At 35.5% G+C, this 24923-nt stretch overlaps 1 protein-coding gene across 1 annotated transcript in view; it reads right to left on the bottom strand.

Moving 5' to 3' along the window:
* The window catches only part of SEMA3A (semaphorin 3A), a 238760-nt gene that overhangs the window by 16891 nt on the left and 196946 nt on the right, over positions 1–24923 (bottom strand). Inside the window, exons 12-15 of the mRNA XM_068972706.1 lie at positions 20812–20903; positions 11756–11797; positions 6495–6652; positions 3547–3614 (exon numbers count right to left, since the gene is read on the bottom strand). Coding sequence (XP_068828807.1) covers positions 3547–3614; positions 6495–6652; positions 11756–11797; positions 20812–20903 — 360 coding nt within the window. The remainder of the gene's footprint in view (positions 1–3546; positions 3615–6494; positions 6653–11755; positions 11798–20811; positions 20904–24923) is intronic.

Here is a 24923-nt window from a genome sequence, read left to right as displayed (position 1 = left end):
GTCTGAGCGTCTCCTGTGGAGGAAGGGTCAGCAGTGGCCTGCTGCAGGGGCAGGGCCTCTGGGTGCAGCAGACATGGGTATGGCATAAGCCTTTCTGGAGGAGGTCACCACTAACCCCACCATAGAGCTGCCAGAACTTACATAGGACTGGGAATTAGACTCTTAGAGGGCACAACAGAACCCTGTGTGCACCAGGATCCAGGAAAAAGGAGCAGTGACCCCACAAGAGACTGACCCAGACTTGCCCAGGAGTGTCCAGAAGTCTCCAGTGGAAGCATGGGTTGGTGGTGGCCTGCTGTAGGGCTGGGGGCACTGAGTGTAGCAGTGCATACATGGGACCTTTTGAAGGAGGTCTCCATTATCTTCATTACCTCCACAATAGTTTGGCCCCAGGTAAATAACAGGGAGGGAACACAGCTCCACCCATCAACAGAAAATTGGATTAAAGATTTACTGTAAGCCTCTTATCCTTTTCCATCAGAGGGCAGACAGACTGAAAACCACAATCACAGAAAACTAACCAATCTGATCACATGGACCACAGCCTTGTCTAACTCAGTGAAACTAAGAGCCATGCCATGTAGGGCCACCCAAGACAGATGGGTCGTGGTGGAGAGTTCTGACAAAACAGGTCCCCTGGAGAAGGGAATGCAAACCACTTCAGTATTCTTGCCTTGAGAACCCCATGAAAAGGCAAAAAGATAGAGGACACCGAAAGATGAACTCCCCAGGTTGGTGGCTGCCCAATATGCTACTGGAGATCCTTGAAGAAATAACTCCAGAAAGAATAAAGAGATGGAGTCATATCAAAAACAACACCCAGTTGTGGATGTGACTGTTGATAGAAGCAAAGTCCGATTCTGTAAAGAGCAATATTACATAGGAACCTGGAATGTTAGGTCCATGAATCAAGGCAAACTGGAAGTGGTCAAACAAGAGATGGCAAGATTGAATGGCAACAGTTTAGGAATCAGAGAAGTAAAATGGACTGGAATGGATGAATTTAACTGAGATGACCATTATATCTACTACTGTGGGCAAGAATCCCTAAGAAGAAATGGAGTAGCCATCATAGTCAACAAGAATCCAAAATGCAGTACTTGGATGCAGTCTCAGAAACAACAGAAAGATATCTGTTTGTTTCCAAGGCAAACCATTCAATATCACAGTTATTCCAAGTCTATGCCTCGACGAGTAATGCTGAAGAAGCTGAGGTTGAAAGGCTTCATGAAGACCTACAAGAATTTCCAGAACTAACACCTAAAAAAGATGCGCTTTTCATTATAGGGGACTGGAATGCAAAAGCAGGAAGTCAAGAAACATCTAGAGTAACAGGCAAATTTGGCCTTGGAGTAAAGAATGAAGCAGGGCAAAGGCTAACAGAGTCATAGAAAACACTCTCTTCCAACAACACAATAGAAGACTCTACACATGGACATCACCAAATGGTCAATATCGAAATCAGATTAATTATATTCCCTGTAGGCAAAGATGGAGAAGCTCTATACATTCAGCAAAAACAAGACTGGGAGCTGACTGTGGCTCAGATCATGAACAGCTATTTCTGCTTTATTGACTATGCCAAAGCCTTTGACTGTGTGGATCACAAAAAACTGTAGAAAATTCTTAAAGAGATGGGAATACTAGACCACCTGACCTACCTCTTGAGAAATCTGTATACAGGTCAGGAAGGAACAGTAAGAATAGGACATGAAAAAATAGACTGGTTCCAAAAATGTCAAGGCTGGTTATTGTCACCGTGCTTATTTAACTTATATGTAGAGTATATGTGACAGTGTACACAAGAAATGCTGAGCTGGTTGAAGCAGAAGCTGGAATCAAGATTGCTGGAAGAAATATCAATAAAATCAGATATGCAGGTGACACCACTCTAACGGCAGAAAGCAAAAAAGAACCAAAGAACCTCTTGATCAAAATGAAAGAGGAGTGTAAAAAAGTTTGCTTAAAACTCAACATTCAGAAAACTAAGATTATGGCATTTGGTCCCATCACTTCATGGCAAATAGATGGGGGAATCAGTGGAAACAGTGACAGACTATTTTTCGGGCTCCAAAATCACTGCAGATGGTGACTGCAGCCATGAAATTAAAAGACGCTTGCTCCTTGGAAGAAAGTTATGACTAACCTAGACAGCATATTAAAAATCAGAGGCATTACTCTGCCAACTAGGTCTGTCTAGTCAAGGCTGTGGTTTTTCCAGTAGTCATATACTGATGTGAGAGTTGGACTATAAAGAAAGCTGAGGGCTGAAGAATTGATGGTTTTGAACTTGGTGTTGAAGAAGAAAGGATATCCAACCAGTCCATCCTAAAGGAAATCAGTCCTGAATATTCATTGGAAGGGCTGATATTGAAGCTGAAACTCCAATACTTTTGCCACCCTATATGAAGAAATGATTCATTTGAAAAGACCCTGTTGCTGGGAAAGATTGAAGGCAGAAGGAGAATGGAATGACAGAGGATGAGATGGTTGGATGGCATCATCGACTCAATGGACATGAGTTTGAGTAAACTCTGGGAGTTAGTGATGGACAGGGAGGCCTGGCGTGCTGCAGTCCATGGGGTCACAATGAGTCAGACATGACTGAGCGACTGAACTGAACTGAACTGAATTACCCATGAATATTCTTTACACAGAATTAGTAGATCAAGTTCAAGTAATTGATAAAAACAGTAAACCTTCTTTTAAGATTAATGTAAAAGGCACCAAAAAAGTCAATAGGATAATTACGGATAATAGGATATTAATAGGATAATTAGTTAAGTTAGTAGGATAATTATGTCAAATTACACATAATATGTTTACAGTTGATATTTTAGCCATTTTTAATTGAGCTGTTCATAAGCAGTGATGTCATTGCTGAGTTTTCCCAGCAGAGGGAAGCATAGCCTAATTAATTTTGTTTTCTGTAAAGGGCTGAAGTGGGATGAATGGGATATACTACAATTTTACTTCATTTTAAATAAAGACTGGTTGATATTTCATCATTAAATAAGCAACTTGACATCTTTTAGAATGCACAAAATGAACTTGATCTAAAATCCCCGATTCAGGGGAATATCCTACTGGTAAATCAGCGTGAAGACATCCAAACTAACTTTTACTTGAGTAGGATACTCAGTAATAATGTACTGGGTCTATACTATAAATGAAAAATCTGCATGGCTGAGTTTAAGACTACACTTTCTCCTTGGATATATTTAAATGAATATATTTGCTGCCTACTACTCAGGTTGCAACTATATATTAAAGCATATACTTAAACCTGACTTCTTTTGGTTAACATTTGAAAATTGAGCATGAAGTCTCATAAGGGTCTAATATCTTGAACTTATCATACCTACATTAATAAAACATAATTCAGTGCTTTTTGTTCACTATAATTTTCTTCCACAAGATGTTCTTTCTCTTCAGTTGCACTTCTCTGAGTATTCTGGCAGAGGGGTATAACTTGCAAGCACATGTATTGCTGCTTTTGGTTTTACCCTAGTGCTAGCAGGTTGAAAGATTAAAAATGTAACTTACCATGGTGTTGTAAGTCTGAACAGTGGGTCAATGGATCTCCATTTCTTATATCTTGCCGTCTCGTGCGTCTAAAACAATTATATTTAAAAGGTATTACTGTATCTCTGTTCTTTCTTGGGGATTTGTTGTAAGAATCAAGAAGAATCAAAATCAAAGATCCCAGGAGTTTATTAGAAGAGATGAATCTATATATGACTAAAAGAGTTTTTAAAGCAGTTCATTATACCTCTAAGAGAGGTCTCCAAGATGATCAAACGGAAAATAGTATATAAATGCACTAAATAAATAACAATGTGTTAAAAGTCTTTTCAGGTATTGATAACAGGAAATTCATGGGTTCTTTTGCTACTGAATGTCAATCAATAAGAACCTAACATCTAAAAAATTCAAAATTCCTAATACCTTAATTCTGAGGAAAAAACACAAAATATAGAATAGCAACACATTTATTCAATGAACAGAATTAAACACTTTTCCCCCTAATTACTAATGAAGGAGTAAGATTGAAAATTAAAAATCATATGAATTTTTGTCTTAATATTTATACATAATTCCTTAAATTAATTTTTGTTAAACTATAGTATTAAGACAAAGAATTATATTGTAATTTAGTCTGTAATTTTTCTTTTTGGTTGCTATATCAACCTTTTTTAATAAAACATTTCTTTTATGATTACATAGTTATGACTGCAAACCAATTTACTTCTGAAGTGAATAAAAGGACAAAACAACAACAAATATTAAAGAGCAAGTCTCCTTTTATAAGAGGAAGGTGAGAGAGAAGACGAACTTACCTCTAAAAGAAAAGCAAATTTGCTATAAAACTGAAATTAAATTCTCCTGCATTCTACTGTTCAGATAACGTTTGTCATAGTTCATTCTGGGCACCTTCTCTCTACAATTTGCTAAAGGTTAACTGGGAATAAGGAGGTTGTCTCCAGCCATTATGGTGCAAACAAGGTGTGTAGTTCAAGTAAAAGGCTAAAAATGGAGACTGCTTATGTGTAACTGGGGAAAAGACTGGGGACACTTGCCCAACTGTACATTGCATCTGTTTTAATGGGTATTGTCTTGCTGCAAAGTTAGTTACCAACACTGAAAAAAGTTCTCACAAACGCCACTGAGAACTGAAACATGGAATTTGTTACTGTATTCATAAATTTAGAAGTTCCAAGTATTTATAAATTTCTATTTGTAGTATTGGTGACACTATCAAACAGATGGTGCACATTTCAAAATTGAGCCAACAAAAGAACTTGTGAAACACGAACCACAAAGCATTTGGGACGGAATTTTTTTTTTTACTGCCATTTAAGCTTTTGAAAAATGCCATCACAAAGAATATATAAATTGTAAGGCCTCTAAACATCCTTTTCAAAGACACATGAAACTGGATTAGGTAAAATCTGCAAGGCACAACAAAAATGTGTTAATTGTAATTCCTTCAATCTTGGATTCTAGGTATGCAGTAAGCATTCCAAATATATACTAATATCCAGGTTTTAACTTATTACAGATCTAGTTATGATGTTATTTTTATATTATTTTTCATTAAGAAAAACTTAAAATTCAAGTGAATTATTACTAAATTAGGCAATGTTATACATTTCCCATGGAATGAAATTAATACACATTTTTAGTTCAAACTGGGCTTCCCTGGTGGCTCAGAGGTTAAAGCGTCTGCCTGGAATGTGGGAGACCCTGGTTCGATCCCGGGTTGGGAAGATCCCCTGGAGAAGGAAAAGCAACCCACTCTAGTACTCTTGCCTGGAGAATCTCAATGGAGAGAGAAGCCTGGTAGGCTACAGTCCATGGGGTCGCAAAGAGTTGGACATGACTGAAGGACTTCACTTTCACTTTTCACTTGCATGCTTTAGAGAAGGAAATGGCAACCTACTCCAGTATTCTTGCCTGGAGAATCCCAGGGACAAGGGAGCCTGATGGGCCGCCACCTATGGGATTGCACAGAGTCGGACACGACTGAAGCAACTTAGCAGCAGTAGAGCTAAATGATTTAAGAAGCATAAATCCCTTATCATAATTAACTTTACTGCTGTAACAAGATCATATTGCTATTTATTAGTATATTCAGGGTTTCTTTGATCAGTAACACATTATCTCCACACTATTTTTGTTTTAAATTAAAACTTCCAACAAAGTGGATAGATACATGAAAGTAATACAAATAGGTTGTTTTAATTCTGAATACTGGAGGCTTAAGAAAATTGAGTATTTAGTAAATGGAATAGGTTGATACATATGTATTTAATATCATTATTAACAAGGTAACTGTGTTTTAACCTATATGGACTGAATATATGAAAGTTTTAAGTTGTAGATAATGTAATACTACAGTCAATGTTATCTAATGTGTAATCAAAATGTTTAGTTTAGATATGTGAGTTATTTCTTTTCCCTAATATTTTCTAAAACATTTAAAATGATCCAAATGTTGTAGAACACATCTCACTAGCAATGAAAAATGTCATGTTCACAGCTTCTTGTAAAACATTAGCTACAATAAAAAACAAAGCAAAGTTTACTGCCCCTGTAATGCATCAGTGTAATAATACTAATTTCTATTAAATGTTTCAACAGGTTTTGTGCATACCATTAATCTTTAGGTTTATATTAGTAAGTACTGTATATTACTTTTTTCCATCATTGCTTGTTTCTTAAATACTGGTGAACAGGTAGCCTTGAGTGAGTAGTAAAGAATACATTGAAATTATTTTGCCAAATTAAGATGGTGTTTTTGTTTTCTAAAACAAAAGTAAACCAAGTTTGTGTAGAAGTTTAGGATATATCTAAGAGTTCCCTGAATTGTAACACCTTGCTTTATACACAGAAATAAAGAGATGATGTACTTATATGAAGAAGCTGTTCCAAAAATGAAATCAGATAAGATAAATGTCAAACAGTGTATTTATTTCTAATAGTCCTCCTACCTCTTTGCAGTAGGAAAATAGCGAGAGCATGAGGAGCCATCCCAGGCACAGTAAGGGTCTCGGGCAAGGCAGCACTCTGCACAGGCTTTCCCGTAAATATCACATCTGTGTAAAGGGAGTTGTGTGACCCCCGTGGTAGAGCCAATATATAGTTGTTGCTGTGGAAAGAGTTTACTGTTATGACAAAAATTGCCTTGTTTTTTAAATATCTTTTTCCTTAAAAAAAAAAAAAAGAAAATGTTATACTTTAGCAAGCATACATTTATCTTTGTGGGTTCAAAATATTTCATTTCTGGTAATTTTTTCAAAGGCCTGACAGAAAATGCGACCATCTAAAATACAGCAAGGTCAAAATCCATACATTTGACTGAAACAGGTATATTTTATAAGGGAAGATGAAGGAAGACAGTAGTAGTTACATGTCAATTAAATCTCATGAAAATAAAAAAAATTTTAAATGACGTTACTGAGCAATGAAAAGTTCAAACCTTCAGTTTGCTCTTAGCTTGCTTTTTAACATTCTGCTGTTTATAATTTGATTAACCAGATTACCTACCCTGCCATGTATTCTGATTGGTTTTGAGGCAGGGATCTTTTGCTTTTGACTCTTGGGGACTTTCAGTTTAGGTTTGCCCTCCTATAAGAAGGGAAAGTGTAAAGTTTTGGTGCTTATATTGGTAAGAAGCTTTGCTCAATTTTAATCATCTTGCCTTTGTACTACCTCCAGAAGACTACTTTAAACACAAGTACTCAATTAACTTCTCACTCAAAGGTCATCGTATAGGGGGATCAAGTACACACTAGCTGGTGCCATGGACTTGAACAAAAAGCTCAAACGTCAAAAAGGCGGGATACTGGGCATCAACATATCTGGATTCTAGGTCTTGCCTGACATTAACTCTCTGTTGATCTTGTTGATCTGTTCACATAATTTTCCTAAGACTTAACTTCCTTATTCAGAAGATAAGCATGGTTAACTAGAGATTCAAAGAATGCATCCAAATAAAACATCTATGCTGGCGTTATTCTCAATGAATTTGAAGTTATCAAAGGAGCCAGAATTGGAGGGAAAAAAGCTTTCTAGCAGCGATCAATTTAGGTTTTCGATACAAGTTAAAAAATACCTTTAACAAAGTTGCCCAATGTAGCATATCAGTTGCAACTTTATGTAAACACAAAATTAAATACAAATAAAACTGTTTTGTGATTGTTCTATATTTTACTATCAATATATAGTAAACTATATACTATACTAGCTCCCTTTTCTTGTACTAGATGATTGAATAATTATAACAAATATTAAATAAATGTGAAAATTTTTATGTACTTAAACATGATAGTACATATAAAAAAGACCCCAAAAGTGTATTTTAATTTCTCCACTATAGAAAAGAATAGTTACAGAAAAGCCCGTCTTGGAACCATGGCGTGCTCTTTTAGTATTATAAGTTGTCTGTTAGTAAGCAATGGATATAATTAAAATCGCATTTCTAGTTGGCTTTCAAAGATGGACTACATATAGCAGATATGTTTGAATGAAGATAAAGTATCTATTAGAATCTAAGACATTATTGATGGTAAGGAGCATTTTATAGAAAATAATTACATGCTTAAAGCTAACCAACTTACTTATATGTTAACACAAAACAGGGAAAAGAAATGGGGAAGAAATAATACAGTAAAAACTGAACTATTATGGAGGTAGTAATCCTGATAAATATTACTTATTCCATTTCAGTAAAATGAAGAATATTTATTTTAAATAATATTCCAGTACAGTATATGGAATATGGTATACATTACAGATGTTCAATTTCTCAGTATATTCACCTTGTATTTTTATGTTGAAAGATGCTACAAACCACAGCAAATTAGGAAATGATAGTTAAAGTCTCTGGGAGTAAGATGAAATATTATTAAGCCTTTTTGTTGAAAGAAAATGAATCTGATTTGTACCCCTCTTATAGCATCTACAGAACCTGCATGTGATAATATTTCTCAAATTATTATTAACTGTTAACAGAGAACTTAACTAATGCAAAGAACTTTTCCCCCTCCTATTATTTCTCTCTTCCAAAAGCATCTTTAAAAAATGAACTTAGATTGTATAGGGAGGAGGGAGAGGGTGAAATGTATGGAGAGAGTAACATGGAAACTTACAATATCAAATGTAAAATAGACAGCCACTGGGAACCTGCTATATGCCTCAGGGAACTCAAACAGGGGCTCTGTGACAATCTAGAAGGGTGGGATGGGGAGGGAGATGGTAGGGAGGTTCAGGAGGGAGAGGGCATGGTGTACCTATGGCTAATTCTTGTTGATGTTTGACAGAAAACCAAAAAATTCTGTAAAGCAATTATCCTTCAGTTAAAAAAAAAAATTAAGTGGCAGAAAAAAGAAGGCAAGAAATCTCAATGTGATAAAAAAAAAAAAAAAACGAAACAAGCATAATATTTAAACGATAAATTAGTCACTAGGAGCCGGACATGACTGAGCGACTTCACTTTCACTTTTCACTTTCATGCATTGGAGAAGGAAATGGCAATCCATTCCAGTGTTCTTGCTTGGAGAATCCCAGGGACGGGCAGGGGAGGTGGGGCGGCGGTGGTGGTGGGGTGCTGGTGAGCTGCCGTCTGTGGGGTCACACAGACTGAAGCGACTTAGCAGCAGCAGCAGTAGTACCTAGAAGCCTGTCTGGCACTGGTGAATGTAAGATATGCCAAACCATATACTGTGGACATAACTATTTTAAAAGCGATTGAACAAGTTGGTCATACATAAGAAAAAGATTTCTATGTTTGACCAATAACTTTCAAGAAACATGAAAAAACTTCATACTTATAGATCTCTATGAATATGGCATTGAGTAATAAAGGAGTTCTTATACAAATAATGCATTCTACATCTGTTAGATCCCTTTGGCTGAAAATCAGAGAAATAATACCTGAGAAAAATATGAAATGAAAAATATGGCAACTGAAATCATTGTAATGATAACCTAAAGTGTGATAAAATGGCAAAAATTTAATACAATTTAGTTTTCATTTTATAATTATTTTGCTGTACTATTAATGATTTGCAAATAAATTATGCCATCTAAATGAAATGTAGGGGAGGCTTGCAGGCACCATTGAGCATAATCCAGTAACCAGCAAATAACCTGATGTGCTTTTTCTGCCCAATTTAACATCACCACAGGCTTTCTCACTATCCTTCCTAATAAGTTGCAGGTCATAAGCAGGTTATGAGTCCATTTATCCAGAAAATTAGTTGCAACATGTTTGTCCCTCTTGATACTATTGCCTCACTTTTAAAATTTCCACAAGCATAAATGAAATTGACTCACATCTGAATGAAGTCAAACTCCAGTAATGGAAAATGAAGGCTAGAGTTACTTTCTTCTAACCTAGTATTTTAGGTTGACAAATTGTTTTTGTTTTTTGGTAAAATGTGCTGCATTTAATGGGCCATTCTTAAGGTAGGTCAGAAAGAGATAGTTTACAAAACTGAATGCAATTTAATTAAGACTGACAAAGTCCAGCAGAGAATAAATAGATAGTTTTAAAAATCATTATAGGAAAGAATATCCCAGTCTAGCTACCATCCTGGAACTCCCCGGATTTCCTTGCCAACATTTGACAGTTTTTAGATTACAAGAACAGGTGAACACATACTTATGAAGTATAAGATGACAGTATCAGGTCAATAATATCTGCACTCTGGATTTCTCTAAATATCTTGGAGATTATCAATGTATTTTGATACAAATGTGTTGAAAAGGTATCTACTAAGTTTTACTAGCATGGTATTTTAGCATCTTGTATGACAAAAAATGGCATGGTTAGAGATAAAACATGTAAGTAAGATCTGCCATCAGAAATAAGATCTGCCAAATCAATCTCATATTAAACAATTTTGTGTGTAAGTTTTCACATCAGAGAGTGAGAAGCTCCCAACTACTTTTTGACTATTTCTCCTAGGTTATTTAATAATTAATTTCAACTCAGGATCCAAGCCATTTTTTTAAAGTTAACTTTGATATACTCATAGAAAGGCTAGGTAACATTTTTGCAGAAAAGATAACTCATTAGAAGTTAAAATCATATTTGCTTTGCCATTATCATTGAGCATTTAGAATCCATTTGCATTTTGTAAGAGTCCTGCCAAAGCATTCATTCAACAGGAATGAGAAGACTATTAACATGCTGTCCTCAAGCTTTGAATTTGAAGAGTTTAATAATTTATCATTTGCAGGGACTGTTTTGCTGTTTCCCTTTTTATTTAGCCAAACTAAATGTTTTCTCTAGCACATGATACTACTGAAAACGTAAAATTAACTAAGTCAAAATTCTCCAAAAATATACTGCCCAGTGCATGATTTTATTAGCCTGTATAATACAGTTTGTTTACACATATAAATTAAATTATACATTTATCTGAATTTCAAAACATTCACCCATGTTATTTCAGAGGATATACAGATGAAAATATGAGTTATTACTGAGGAAGTTATGTTACAATGGCCAAGAAGGAAATACTATAAATGAAAATCTACAACAAATACTGATCTAAGAGGGTTTCCCTGGTGGCTCAGCGCTAAAGACTCCATCTGCAATGCAGGAGCCTCAGGAGATCTAGGTTCAATCCCTGGGTTGGGAATACTCCCTGGAGAAGGAAATGACAACCCATCCTAGTATTCTTGCCTGGAAAATCCCATGGACAGAGGAGTCTGGTGGGCTCTAGTACATAGGGTCGCAAAGAGTCAGAGAGGACTGAAGTGACATTGCATGCATGTGATCTAATAAATATATTTATAGGACATATATATGTGCAAGGGTGCTAAGCTGCTTCAGTCGTGCCCCACTCTCTGCGACCTGATGGACCACAGCCTGCCAGTCTACTCAGTCCATGAATTCTCCAGGCAAGAATACTGGAGTGGGTTGCCACGCCCTCCTCCAGGGGATCTTCCCGACCTAAGGATCCACCCTGCCTCTCTTACGGCTCCTGCATCGGTAGGCGGCTTCCTTACCACTAGCACCACCTGGGAAGCCCACATATATGAGACTGGTCAAAAGCATGAGGGCAATGAAATTATCTTCAGTTTTTATTCTGCTGTTTATAGTAAGAATATTTTTTTTCCTCTTGCGTTTTGAACAACTGTTAATAAACCTATAAAATTTGATGGATCATAAATATATTTATCTATTTGAAACTAAGTTAACAAAACATAGATTACCAGTTGTAATGTATAATGTTATTACCTGCTTAGTGGAAAGCTCCATTGCCGAAATAGAAGTTGGTTCCTAAAGAAGAAAAAAGAAAATGTGAAATGGTCAGTCAATTAGAAAAGTTACAGAATGCCAACACAAACTTTCAGAAAGATAACTTCAGTGCCTACAAGAAGCAATATAATTGGGAAAAAAATGTGAAAAAATTGCATAGACAAGTGTGGGGCACTTGCATGTGTGGAACAGACAATAAGTGCATTTTCCAATTAAAGACCATCAAGAACATATCTGTGGATCAAACTGGGTGGACTGCTCACTATGATAAAGGAGACTGTGGGGAGACTCAGTAAGAGAGAGATGGAAAGGACTTAATACGTTTTGGACTTGTGTTTAGGTGATTTGAGGGAGTTCCAGGAAGCAGGGTTTCGCTTTATATTGGATGCTGTCACAAAGCAAAGGTAATTCTATGATTAGGTATCTTCATAAGTTTTATTTAGAAGGAGGAAAATACAGAGTGAAACTAGAGCAGTTATTGGGAAAGTAGCAATCATTCACTAGGGCAGATAGGGAGACTGTTCATTTTTATGGTTTGGACAATGTTTATGTTCTTTTCTGTGTTCAGACATGATTACAGAATGGACTTGTTACTGTTTTGGTTTATCACGGTCTGAGAATAGCCCCGTCTGATCTTGCTCTGTGAAAATTTGTATGTTCAACTGGAGAACACTGTGGCTGAGGTGAGAATGTCAGACCAGTTCCTAACAGCACCAAAGACGAGCTGAGGGTATAGAGCTGGTGTCCAGCTGTCGAGAACTGTAAGAGCTTGGTTGAGATGATATTACGTCATAATTATTAACATGACTATTTAAGGTGCAAAGGTCTACATTCAGGTCTCTGCAGAAGAACATAATCTCTTTAATTTCTATCAACAGACTAATGTAGAGAAGTCATGACTAGAGAAGAAATCATCACTAGCACACTTATTAAACATTCTGTTAAAGCCTATTATAAGCATAAGTAGGCTACATAAATAAACGCTGTTCTCTGATGAACTCAGACCACCAAAATACTATTTACCTAAACACATTTGAGTACGTTCTCTTAGATTCACTTTCACTGAACTCCAATCCATCCTGTTTCATCAGTGACAAACACAACACTAACAAGAGATAGCTTCGGGTGGGGTGGGGGGGGGCGTATAGAAAGGTAATGAGAAGGAGGCTTAGACGGGATGAACAAAATCCTAAAAGTTCTCTCTCTGTTAAGAGCCTGAAGTCATGCCCTGAAGAAAGTGTAAAGAGTTGGACTCAGGGGTCAAACTGTATGAATTCAAATGGTAGTAACACAAATCTTATCAGAAGGTTGATATTAGGTGTGGTATAGAAACTATTTCTAATTTAACTTTCTCATCTGAAAAATGAATACAATCGTATCTTCTGCATAGGATTGCTATAATGATCACGTTAATTGATAAATGTAAAATACTTTACAAACATGTTTGTCAGATAGTGTTTATTCAGATCTCTCCTATCTCTCCCATGCACATGCATATACTCAACACACACACACACACACATTCCCATATCCTTCCTTTGCTTCAGGTTTTCTATTCAGTGCTTATCACTATCTAGAAATACATAAATATGACATTTTTTGTATGTATATGATTTATAGGTGATATTCATCTTGTGTCTTACGCGTTTCTTCCTATACCTCAAAGTTCTTATCTGAAGGTAGAGAGGAGGACTGAGAAGGAGGAGGAAAAGTCAATAAAAAGGCAGGTCATGTAAGTTAACACTGAGAGAAAATCTGAGGATAGTAGACAATGACTCTCTCAATGCTATCCACTGAGGTTAGTACCAAGAAAAGTTAGTCATTGCATGCCCACAGGGCTGTTAAATCCCTGAGACCCCTAGCTGTGACTCTTGCTTGCCCTTTTGCCTGTCAGAGAAGTATGGAGGAAAAACAGTGAAAGACACACAGTGGGAATTAGAGGTTAGGCTGATAGGATGTGAGGACAACGGAAGAGGCATGTCATGTTTCTTAACTGTCTATCTTCCTTGCCCCAAGCCTTCCCCAATCACCTACCACCCAAGACTAATTTAGCACAGGGATTTTTGGTTGTTTAGTTCACTGCCATATACCTGGGATTGCTTATCCTACAGTTGTCCCTTGAACAAAAGGGGTTTGAACTTTGAGGGTCCACAAAGACATGGATTTTTTTCAATAGTTAACACTGCAGTATTACACCGTCAACAGTTAGATGAATCCATGCATGCAAAACCAGAGATATGGAGGGCCAACTGCAAAATTAAACTCAGATATTCCCCTGTACCAGAGAAGGCAATGGCACCCCACTCCAGTACTCTTGCCTGGAAAATCCCATGGACGGCGGGGCCAGGTGGGCTGCAGTCTATGCGGTCACTAGGAGTCAGACACGACTGAGCGATTTCACTTTGACTTTTCACTTTCATGCACTGGAGAAGGAAATGGCAACCCACTCCAGTGTTCCTGCCTGGAGAATCCCAGGGACGGGGGAGCCTGGTGGGCTGCCATCTATGGGGTCTCACAGAGTCGGACATGACTGAAGCGACCTAGCAGCAGCAGCAGCATTCCCCTGCACAGAAGGTTGGTGCCTCTAACCCCCAAAGTTGTTCATAGGTCAACTATATTTACAAGTTTTTGATAATTATTTATTAAAAATGGAATGAGCAAATGAATTCCCTACAAATTTCCCCCTTTCTCTCATATCTCTTTTACTCTCTCCATTATACTCTGTTCCTTCCACTGAATTTGTATGAGACACAGGGAGCCATCTTTTAAAAAAGTTTTTCCCCAACCCTTCAAGCTTATCTGTATTTTATTTGAAAATAATGTGATTATTCTATACTCTCCATCTTTACTTGCTCATGTCTCATTCGGTGCCATTCATCCCTCAGCCCACTGAGTCTAGGCCTTACTCTAAAGAGAAGGCCTACGATTTTCAGAAGGAGGAATCACTGATAACCTGTAGTGGTGAGTGGAAGCTTTCAGTCTATTATTATTACTGGACTTCCTGTTTGATATAGCACTAGTGACCACTCAATTCTTGACTGCTTCCTCTAGATTTCATTATGCCTTGGAACTCTTTATTAACTATTCTTAATTTTTTCAGAGTTTTTCCTATCTCTAGTCATTCTTCATGTGTTTGCCTTTCCTTACTGACTCCTATCCACTCCTCCTTGGATGCTACCTTCTTTTCCTGATGGGCTTATCCACACTTGTGGTTTTAATTACCTCCTATGAGCTATAGAATTGCAGATTTCCACTTCAAACTCTGATATCTAAGCTGAGCATAGAATTTTCTTAACAGATTTAAGACTACCTGCCTGAGACATAAATGAGACAAATGATTTAGGATGTAAATTAATTTGACAGGATAATTTAGAATTTCCCCACAGTTACCCATTTTCATAGCTTAATAACATTACAGATAACAATTTTCTATAGGAACTATCCATCATAAAGACAACTATGATGAAAGGAATATCTATCAATTTTCTCTATATAGAGATAAGATTTTTGAAATTTATTCCATCAAATCACAAAAATCAAGGGACCAAGTTATCATAGATTTTTAGTTTGAGAAGACAAAACTGATTGTTATATTTAGGTTTACATGATATTGGAATCAGTGAATCCAAACAAAGAATTTAAAGCAGAAAAATATTCCACAGCAGCTTCTTCCATTCCAACAGTTTCACAGGGAAAATGGTTATGTTGTTATGTGTGTAAGCAGCTAACTTCATGGAGACTTTCGTGAAATAAATTTTATAGCCAAGGTGCAAGGAAAGTACTTCTTATAGAATTAACAGGTAGTATAATTAAAATTAAAGTTAGCTATGTCTAGGCTCTTTTCAAACAACTTCAGTGAAGCTATCTATAAGTGAAGCTGGTGAATTTTCACACATTTCACATACATCGACAATACAAAATTAAAATGTCTGTAAGGTAGACTGAAATGATCACTTTATATATAAATTGTAAAACAAAACAAACCTCAATATACAAGAAACTCCACTGTGCCATATAATGATTTCAAAGTTCTTAAATTAAGATCCTAGAATCTCTTTATTAAAAGCAGCTTACTTCTATTTTAGATCATGAAACAGTTTGGAATAGGATGTGCTACATGCTGCCTGTGGTTGAATTTTAACAGAATATATTAAGATGACATCCATTTAAATAAGCTGTGTTTTTTTTCTGAGCCTAGTTGGTAGTGAATATGACTTCCATTTAAAACAGATGTAGCTTTATAAGCATTTTTTCATGAAACAGGTTTTAATTGCAAATTCAACTGGAGTTCGAGCAAAAATGAAATTAAAAACTTAGCATCTTTTCAAGATTTTCTATGACTCTAATTTGCCATATATATTTTTTTCAGATATTTTAAATCTACTCCTTATTAAACTTTCACACTTGCAGAGCTCTTCAACCTGCTGACCCCAGGAGAATCAGACAGCACTCCCTGGATGCTAAGCATGCTGAAGCTCCTTTAGAATGAGTTAACTGACTAGGTTTTGGAAAGCATCAATTATGTTTTACATTTGAATGAAAATTAAACTCTTTCATTTGTTTGCTCAGCTGTTCATGGAATACTGCATAAATTGGGTTTAAAATGAATGCATTATCTATGTAAATGCCTTGCGATCCTTTGCAGTCAACAGCAGTATAAATAAAATCCGCTGTACTAAATGCATTGCAACTTGATGTAACCAGTCACTGTATTAAAAGTAAAACCCTACTTGGACTGGAAAAAAAAAAATCTCAAGTGCATAAAGAAAAATCAACATATTTCTAGTTTTATAGCTTTTGAATATTTTTAACAAGGCCTAGATTTAGGATTTTCAAGCAATTATTTTAAATGAGATTGTCATTTATTTAACTAGTTAATAACAACTACAATTGACTAGTAACCTTAATTAGAAAAACAAAAACACTGATGAAGAAGTTGAGGCCCAACTGAGTTTAAACCAATTTGTTTGGAATATCACAGTAATTGAGATTCAATCACAAGTTTATGTTACAAGTAATATTTGAAATAGGTTTGTGTCTTAGTACTTTAATACCATTTTGACTATATGATAGCTATTTAAAGTAATTTCTAGAGTCCTATGAAAATGAAAGTGTTAACTGCTCAATTGTGTCTGACTCTTTGTCCATGAAGTTCTCCAGGCAAGAATACTGAAGTGGGTAGCCACTCTCTTCTCCAGTGAATCTTCCCAACCCAGGGATCAAACCTGTAAATCCTGCATTGAAGGCAGATTCCTTACCATCTAAGCCACCTGAGAAGCCAATTTATTTCGTCTCTTATTTCCCAATAAAATTTTACTCTAAAATGGAAATTTTATCACTGAGGAATATTCTTCTTACTATACTCTGATTGGGATTTGATTTCACCCAGAATAGAAGTATCTTAATGTAACTAGAACCACTGGAATGTCCTGTGATTAGCCAGGGTGTTTTCCTAAAACCAACCTCAAAATGGCAATGGACACAGCACTGCCTTTAATTAGAATTTTATATGAGGTTGGTCATTCAGACTAGCAAAGATACATAATGAATATGGTCTCTTGGAGATGATATTATGGTAAAATTAACTGTTTGGTTGACATTAATGTCTTTCTTTTTAAAATCCAAGAGTATCAGATACCACCAGGACCCTAAATCTGTTCTTGTCTATTCACCTTGTCAAATCAACATAGTGCTTCAGTTAACCCTTTTAAATTTTATGTTAAATGGAGTAACTTGCAAGGCTCAAATAAAAATAAGGAAACTATAACATTTCTCTGCTAGTATCAGTGTATATAGAAATTGCTTTAATGTGTTATGTTTTTTGCCCTCCTTCCGCAAAATTAAACAAAGTTTGACAGTGAAATATTCCAATTGCTAGACCACAATATATGTATGAACTTTGCCTGATAGAATAGAATGTTGAAAGTAAATATTTCTTTAAACTCTGCCCAAATACATTTTGTCTACTTGAGTGCCAAAGAAATAATAATGACAACAATGCATGGCAGAGAATATGGGAGAGAAATGGAATATTTATCGGAGGAAGATGCATCCCTATGTTGCAAACAATCTTTTCATAAAATCATAAACTCATAAACAATCATTTCCATGAAAACATATTATTACTTATTTATACCTAATTGTTAAAAATTGATAAAGAACCTCTCTCATGACATCTTAAACCATGCAGAAATCATTCAGTAATTATTACAGGTATAATTAGATTGTGTAATCCTTTGGAAATTGCAAAACACTAATAAAATCTAGTAGACATTAAATATTTGTGCTTGCAAGATTGCTGGCTTCCCATCTCTGAAGATTTCGCTGAAAGTCATTTAACAGCTTGAAGTAGCATTTTTAAACTAAAACTTGTTTTGATTTACTAAAACAAATCTAGATAAGATGTGAAATATCAACTTAAAATCCCAGAGATAGCATTACTACAAAATTATATATATTCCGATTAAATGATAGAAAAAAGAACCTTATTTAATGGCATGGCATAGCAATACAATTCTATAAGATAAAACTTAATTGTACTAATAATAAATCAAGTACTTGAAACTATGAGGGATAACATGTTAGAAAGAGTCTCTAAGCTAGGTAAGGTCAGAGACCATGTTTATAGTGTTCATCCCTGATTCATTAGAACTTAGCACTGTGCCAGAACAATGGTGGACATGTTTGTTTAGAGTTGAATTAGTAAATGAAACTTGTTATAATAATATACAGTAACTGAAGGGAATATGCAGAGGAACCATGACAAACCCAAAAGTAAAAGATTCTGGAAACAATTAAGAAATTCTAAAGTTAACATAATATTTTAGTATCTCCTATAACTTTATTTGCATGGTGGTGGCAATATAGATTTGCAAAAAAAAAATAATTGGTAAAAATGTTTTTCTACTAGAAAATAATATGGGATATAATCAAGCAGGATAACTTGTTGCTGTTCTTGGTTTATCTTCCTCATACTCTGGCACCTCATTTTAAGGAGGGTTTCCCTAGAGAAGACTTTAAACTCCTTTATTTTTAAAGTGATTTCTTTATTCATTTAACAAATGCTGGTTGAAAACATATTTTAGGCTCTGGAGACCCAATAATGGATATAGGAAAATTTATATATCTGCCTCTTGCTGCTGCTGCTGCTGCTAAGTCGCTTTAATCGTGTCCGACTCTATGCGACCCCATAGACGGCAGCCCACCAGGCTCCCCCGTCCTGGGATTCTCCAGGCAAGAACACTGGAGCGGGTTGCCATTTCCTTCTCCAATGCATGAAAGTGAAAAGTGAAAGTAAAGTTGCTCAGTCGTGTCCGACTCTAAGTGTCTATAATTTGTTTGCTAAATCTAAATGGACTCTATACGACTGACACATTCCATTTGGATAACTGTGTTTTTGAATTTGTAGGCTAAAGTATCAATATGTAAATTCTGAAATGGGAGGCAGTGAAAGATAGGAATTAGTCATCATTCTATAACAGACAAAATAAGGTCCAAGTACTTAATTTTTAAAAATCGTAGTAGAATTATAATGATTGTGTGATTTTAAGGCTTAAACCAAGGATTAGCAGAGAAAGCCACTGTAAATGCAGCTTATATTCGCTGTAGACAAACTACAACAAATAAAACTATGTTGACGATAAGATTCTGGGCACAGTAACTAGCACTGTCCCGGAGAGTCCACAGACAGCGTCTCTGATTCTTCTAGCTTCCTTGTAAGATAGGTAATATTTTCCCTGTCTATACTGATGGGAAAGCACAGATGTACTGCTTGTGGTCCAAACAGAACTATTATGTAGGTGTGATTCAGGAACCTAAGACCTTCCCAGCAGAACATTTCTTAGTTACTACTAGGTGTCTGTGTCATGATTTATCAGTTACATGTTTCAAAGCCAATTACAATTTTACCTGAATCAATATCAATTAGGAACTTGCCATATTTTACTTTATTTTCTCTTCAAACAATTACTGAAATAGGCAGCAAAAGCCCTACTGAGTTAATAAGTACAGGGTTAAAAGAAGTCTTGGGTAGGTTTTGCTTACAATCAAAATATTTAATCAACTGAAAATTTCAATACAGGCACTTCACTTTATAGATAAAGTGTCTGAGATTCCTGGAGACTAAATAAGGTAATTTTAAGTTGTGAGACTAGATCCGACATTTCTCATTTTCTGTCCACTAAATAATTCAATTTATTTTTAGTTATAATTGTTTGATTGTTTTTACCTTCTTCTATCAAAACCTGAAATAACACCTTTGATAGGCATCATTTCTCTGTTATGTTTCATAAATAATTCATACCAAACTTCAATTCAATTCAAACTTCCTCCTAGCTGATTTTCTAAAAGGAAAAAAGGACTGTGGTATATGTTCAATTACTTTACTTTTCTTCTCTCACTGCAACACATGAACTGCTGCCTCTATCCCCAGTCTTGTATAAACTTAGCTGAGCCATAAGTGATTCACAACAAAGGGACAACTACCAGTACCTTTCTTACTTGTAAAGACTAGGAATTTGTAACAAATTTTCCACTAGTGATATGAAAACCGTGAACATTTTCTTTTGCTAACAAATGATTTCTTTATAAAAATGTGATAAAACAACTCACAAATAAGATTTTTAAAATTACTGAAATGTCTTCATTCCTTCATTCTGAATGTATTTCTGTAATACATTCATGGAAATCATCTGTCACCCCAGTTATACCATAAAGTGTGAAAGAAGGGATTTGGGAGGCAGGAGGCACACAGAGTTTGTTCAGTGAGGTAACTTATATTGATAGTATAAAATGTAAATCATATAATTTATCACTGAGAAAACAAAATATGACCCAAGGATATATTTCTTTACATTTTTAGATTTAACTAGCATTGAAAGTTTCAAGGTTTATTTTGACTAGTCTGGCTTTTTAATTGACAGGCTAATTAGAAGGGTATGCTAGACTACTTGTCCATACCAAGATCAGTGTGCAGCTGTCCTAGGGGAAGGACATACAAGCGAACTTGTTGACACTTGAAATTAAGCAGCACTCACCCGAAAAACTGTCATTTCTTCAAGCAGAACTTCTTCTAAATCATGCCAGGTCTCCTTAGGAATTGAAACTACTTTAAGAACAGTTCCAACATCTTTGAAAGAAAGTACAGAACACCACAATTTAAACAGATCTAAAGAGAGTTTAGTGCTAATAAATTATATCAGTAATTGAATAGAAAGAATGGCGTTTTGATGTCAGCATTTTAAAATTTATTTTATTGGTATAGCATTAGTAATATATATTCAAATGTATTTCATGAAACTAGATAAAATATAAATGTAGCTATGGAATAAAAACAATTGAATTTTTTAGAAATAAATGAAGCTTTGAAGGTGGTTTTATTCTAAACCTGTGTTATTAAAAATATATATATATAATCTTAAGTTGGATTATTTTTATTTTTAATCTCAATTATCAGGTGTCTCAAAAAAAAAACCCTAAATTAAAAATAGTATCAATTTGACAGTATAGGGGCTTGTCAAAAAACTAAAATCAGAACAACCATACTGCTGGGTACATATCAGAAAAGAACCAAGAACACTAGCTTAAAAAGATACATGCACTCCCATATTCACAGCAGTATTATTTACAACTACCAAGGTATGCACATAACCTAGGTGTCTGTCAACAGATGAATGGATAAAGAAGATGTGGTATGTGTATGCTGCTAAGTCATTTCAGTCGTGTTCGACTGTGCGATCCCATAGACAGCAGCCCACCAGGCTCTGCGGTCCCTGGGATTCTCCAGGCAAGAATACTGGAGTAGGTTGCCATTTCCTTCTCCAATGCATGAAAGTGAAAAGAGAAAGTGAAGTCGCTTAGTCACATCCGACTCTTCGCGACCCCATGGACTGCAGCCTACCAGGCTCCTCCATCCATGAGATTTTTGTATATATAATGGAATACTACTCAGCCATAAAAAGAAAGAAATTTTGCATTTATAGCAATATTGATGGACTTGGAGGGCATTATGCTAAGTAAATTGAGTCAGACAAACACTATCTATCTTATATGTGGAATCTAAGAAATACAACAAACTAGAATATGACAAAAGAATAAGCAGACTCACAGATATAGAGAACAGAATGAATGGTTAACAGTGGGAAGAGAGAATGGGGGAGGGACAGTATAGAGGTAGGAGCAAAAAAGGATTATTATGGGGTTATATGGAATCATCTGTGTGGAACTTTTGAAAATTTAAAGCACTACAGAAACTGAAGAATCTTTCATCCAATAAAAAATAAAAAAGAAGAAAAATTACACTTTGACATGACAAGTTTTTCTCGTTCTTGTCATGAAATCAGGAACCACTATCAATATTTAATATTCAAGCAAAATGGAAGCAATGTTGCCAAGCAACAAAAGTAGTTGAGCTTCAGAGCCCAACTGCTCACCATCTTCCCATGAGGAAGGCTTTAGTACTTAGAGGTCCCTAAAAAGACAGCTCAATGACCATTTAGTGCTAATCTGACTTCTCATAATAAATACTAGATTACTTATTAGAGTGTTTTTCAATATTTGGCCTAATCAATTTTGGTTTAATTAACATATTAACATATTAGAGTGGTTAAAAATTTAAATTCATCATTATAAATAATAAAATAACTGTTAAAGTGAATCCCTTTTAATAGAGATTTCAAGTATTGTTTATTCATTGCTAAAAGATACAAAGTGTTTTAATGATAAGAGTTGCTATTTTTACTCTAAGTTGGGTTAAGAAGCTACTTGTGTACATGCTCAGTTGTGTCTGACTCTTCCAACCCCCACCAGCATTTCTGTCCATGGAAGTTTCCAGGCACAAATACTGGAGTGGGTTACCATTTCTGACTCCAGCGTCTCTTCCCAACCCAGGGATCTAACCCACATCTCTTGGGTCTCCTGCATTGGCACGCATATTCTTTACCAACCTTACCAACTACACCACCTGGGAAGCCTACTAATTTTCCAGTATTTAGCGATGCATTCCTATTCTTGATAGAAGAAAGAACAGGGATCTATGAAATTCAAAAATTTGACTCTTTGACATTCCTTTTCATCAGTTAATGAAATGGAATTATTTTTAGCTATGGATGGCTCATTTTAATCAAATTTAACAGACAAATTATTTGAGAAGAAAAATCTTGTCTGTAAAAAATGTTACACCATAAAAATAATTCAGAGTATTCATACCACAGATAACCATTTTCAGGGGATCAATATGATGTGGTATGTGAGCTCAAGAAAGGCGGCTAGTGTATCCCTTGTACAGTTTTTTTTTTTTTTAAGCTGTCTTTTAAGAGGGTCTTTCTATGTTTACAGGACCTTAGACTACTCATAACACCAAAGATTAAAGGTAAATTAGGTTAATCTACTCTGTGCCTCTGATCGGTCTCCAGTATCCAAACATAACCTTATCTGTGTTCCAGATCAAGTTTTACTGAGTAGTATTTCAAACAATTTCACACAAATTGAATCAGATTACTCAACCAGGATCAATGTGCAACTTAGTTAAAAGGTAAAATTACTGTAATCAATTTACTTTGCTGACAGATGACCCTGTTCTGTGCTGACGAATAGCCATCCACAACATCAGATGTTCAACATGCTCATAAAATTGGTTCCTTTAAAGACAGCTCACGTCCCAAGAAGAACTGAAAACTCAAGCTTGGATTTCTTTGGTCAAACTGCCAGAAGCAAGCTTTTGTTTCAGTGACAATGAGTGGGGGACTTTTCAATATTAAAGGCCAGAGGTGAAGAAAAAGGCAAGTGCGACTTTATCGAACAAGCTTAACTACTCTGTAGAGAGATCTAATTATAATTTGACATTAAATGACAAACTAATATTTATTGAAGAGAAATCCTATCATCTTATAATTTCTCAAGATATTTATAACCAGAAGTTGATACTTGCAATTCATTGACTTTTACTGAACTCCAAGTCTCACTGGGATTCTTTAATTTGATAGAGAAACTTTCTCCCTCATAAAAGGAAACTATAATGTATTGCTCAGAACCTGACACTGTTACACCTGATAACATTAAGTATTTCACAATTTTGTTATAAAACTTTAAGTCTTCAAAGCGCTTACTGCACAGGTGCCATTCCCCTATAGTTAATGCAATTTTTTTCTCTGTTTCTCACCAAGGGAAAATAAATGTTATTACACAAGATTTCAGTGGAGCACTCACTCTGTTTCCCACTGATTTATGTCAGTTAACGTTAATGGAGACCAGGAATTTATTACCTTGGAATCTGACCCTAAGTAGCAAGCTTCAGATTTGTAACTGGTGCTTTCAAAATACTATTATTAAAGAGAGTAAGGGGGAAATAGAGTAATATGTTATAGTAGTAATGGAATTCATTCTAAAAATATACCTACCTACAAAATACTTGTTTCTAGTCACATAATTGGTAAGATATACTGTTAAATTTATGCAGCAATGAATCTAAAATGTATATGCTGATTCCTTATGTCCACTTTGTTGTTTTTCTGATGAAGTTTGGTTTGCTTTGTTTTGTTTCTCATTGTATGGTAAACAGACTAAACAAATTTTGTTGCCAAAATTTATTTTCTGGAAGGTTTTTGCACTCTATGATCATTTTAAAGTTCAGATAGTTTTGCATCAATATATTATAGAACATTTATTGACTCTCTTGGGAATTTTATGCATGGTTTGAGCAATATCTTTGTCCTGAAAAACCACTGGTCAAAAAAGAGTTATGACTCAATTATAGACACTGATTGTTCACCTAATCATTATCTTTACCTGATTAAATTTATCAACTTTTGATTGAAAAGGAGATTTAAGTTAATAATGTCAACTTGTCTAAAAATATGACACATTAGAATGGGACAATGTTCATGGGTTTTTTAGTCATTTATCAGAGGTTAACTATACCTTGAGCCCCAGTTCAATTCCTGGGTTGGGAAGATCCCCTGGTGAAAGGATAGTCTACCCAGTCCAGTATTCTGGGCTTCCCTGGTGGCTCAGATGGTAAAGAATCGGCCTGCAATGTGGGAGACCTGGGTTGGATCCCTGTTTGGCAAGATCCCATGGAAGAGGGCATGACAACCCTCTGCAGTATTCTTGCTGAGAGAATCCCCATGGACAGAGGAGCTTGACGGGTTAC

Source organism: Capricornis sumatraensis, chromosome 5 (assembly GCF_032405125.1).
Source record: "Capricornis sumatraensis isolate serow.1 chromosome 5, serow.2, whole genome shotgun sequence".
Classification (NCBI taxonomy): Eukaryota; Metazoa; Chordata; class Mammalia; order Artiodactyla; family Bovidae; genus Capricornis; species Capricornis sumatraensis.
Note: the sequence above shows the minus strand (reverse complement) of the source record. Positions and strands in the feature narration are given on the sequence as shown.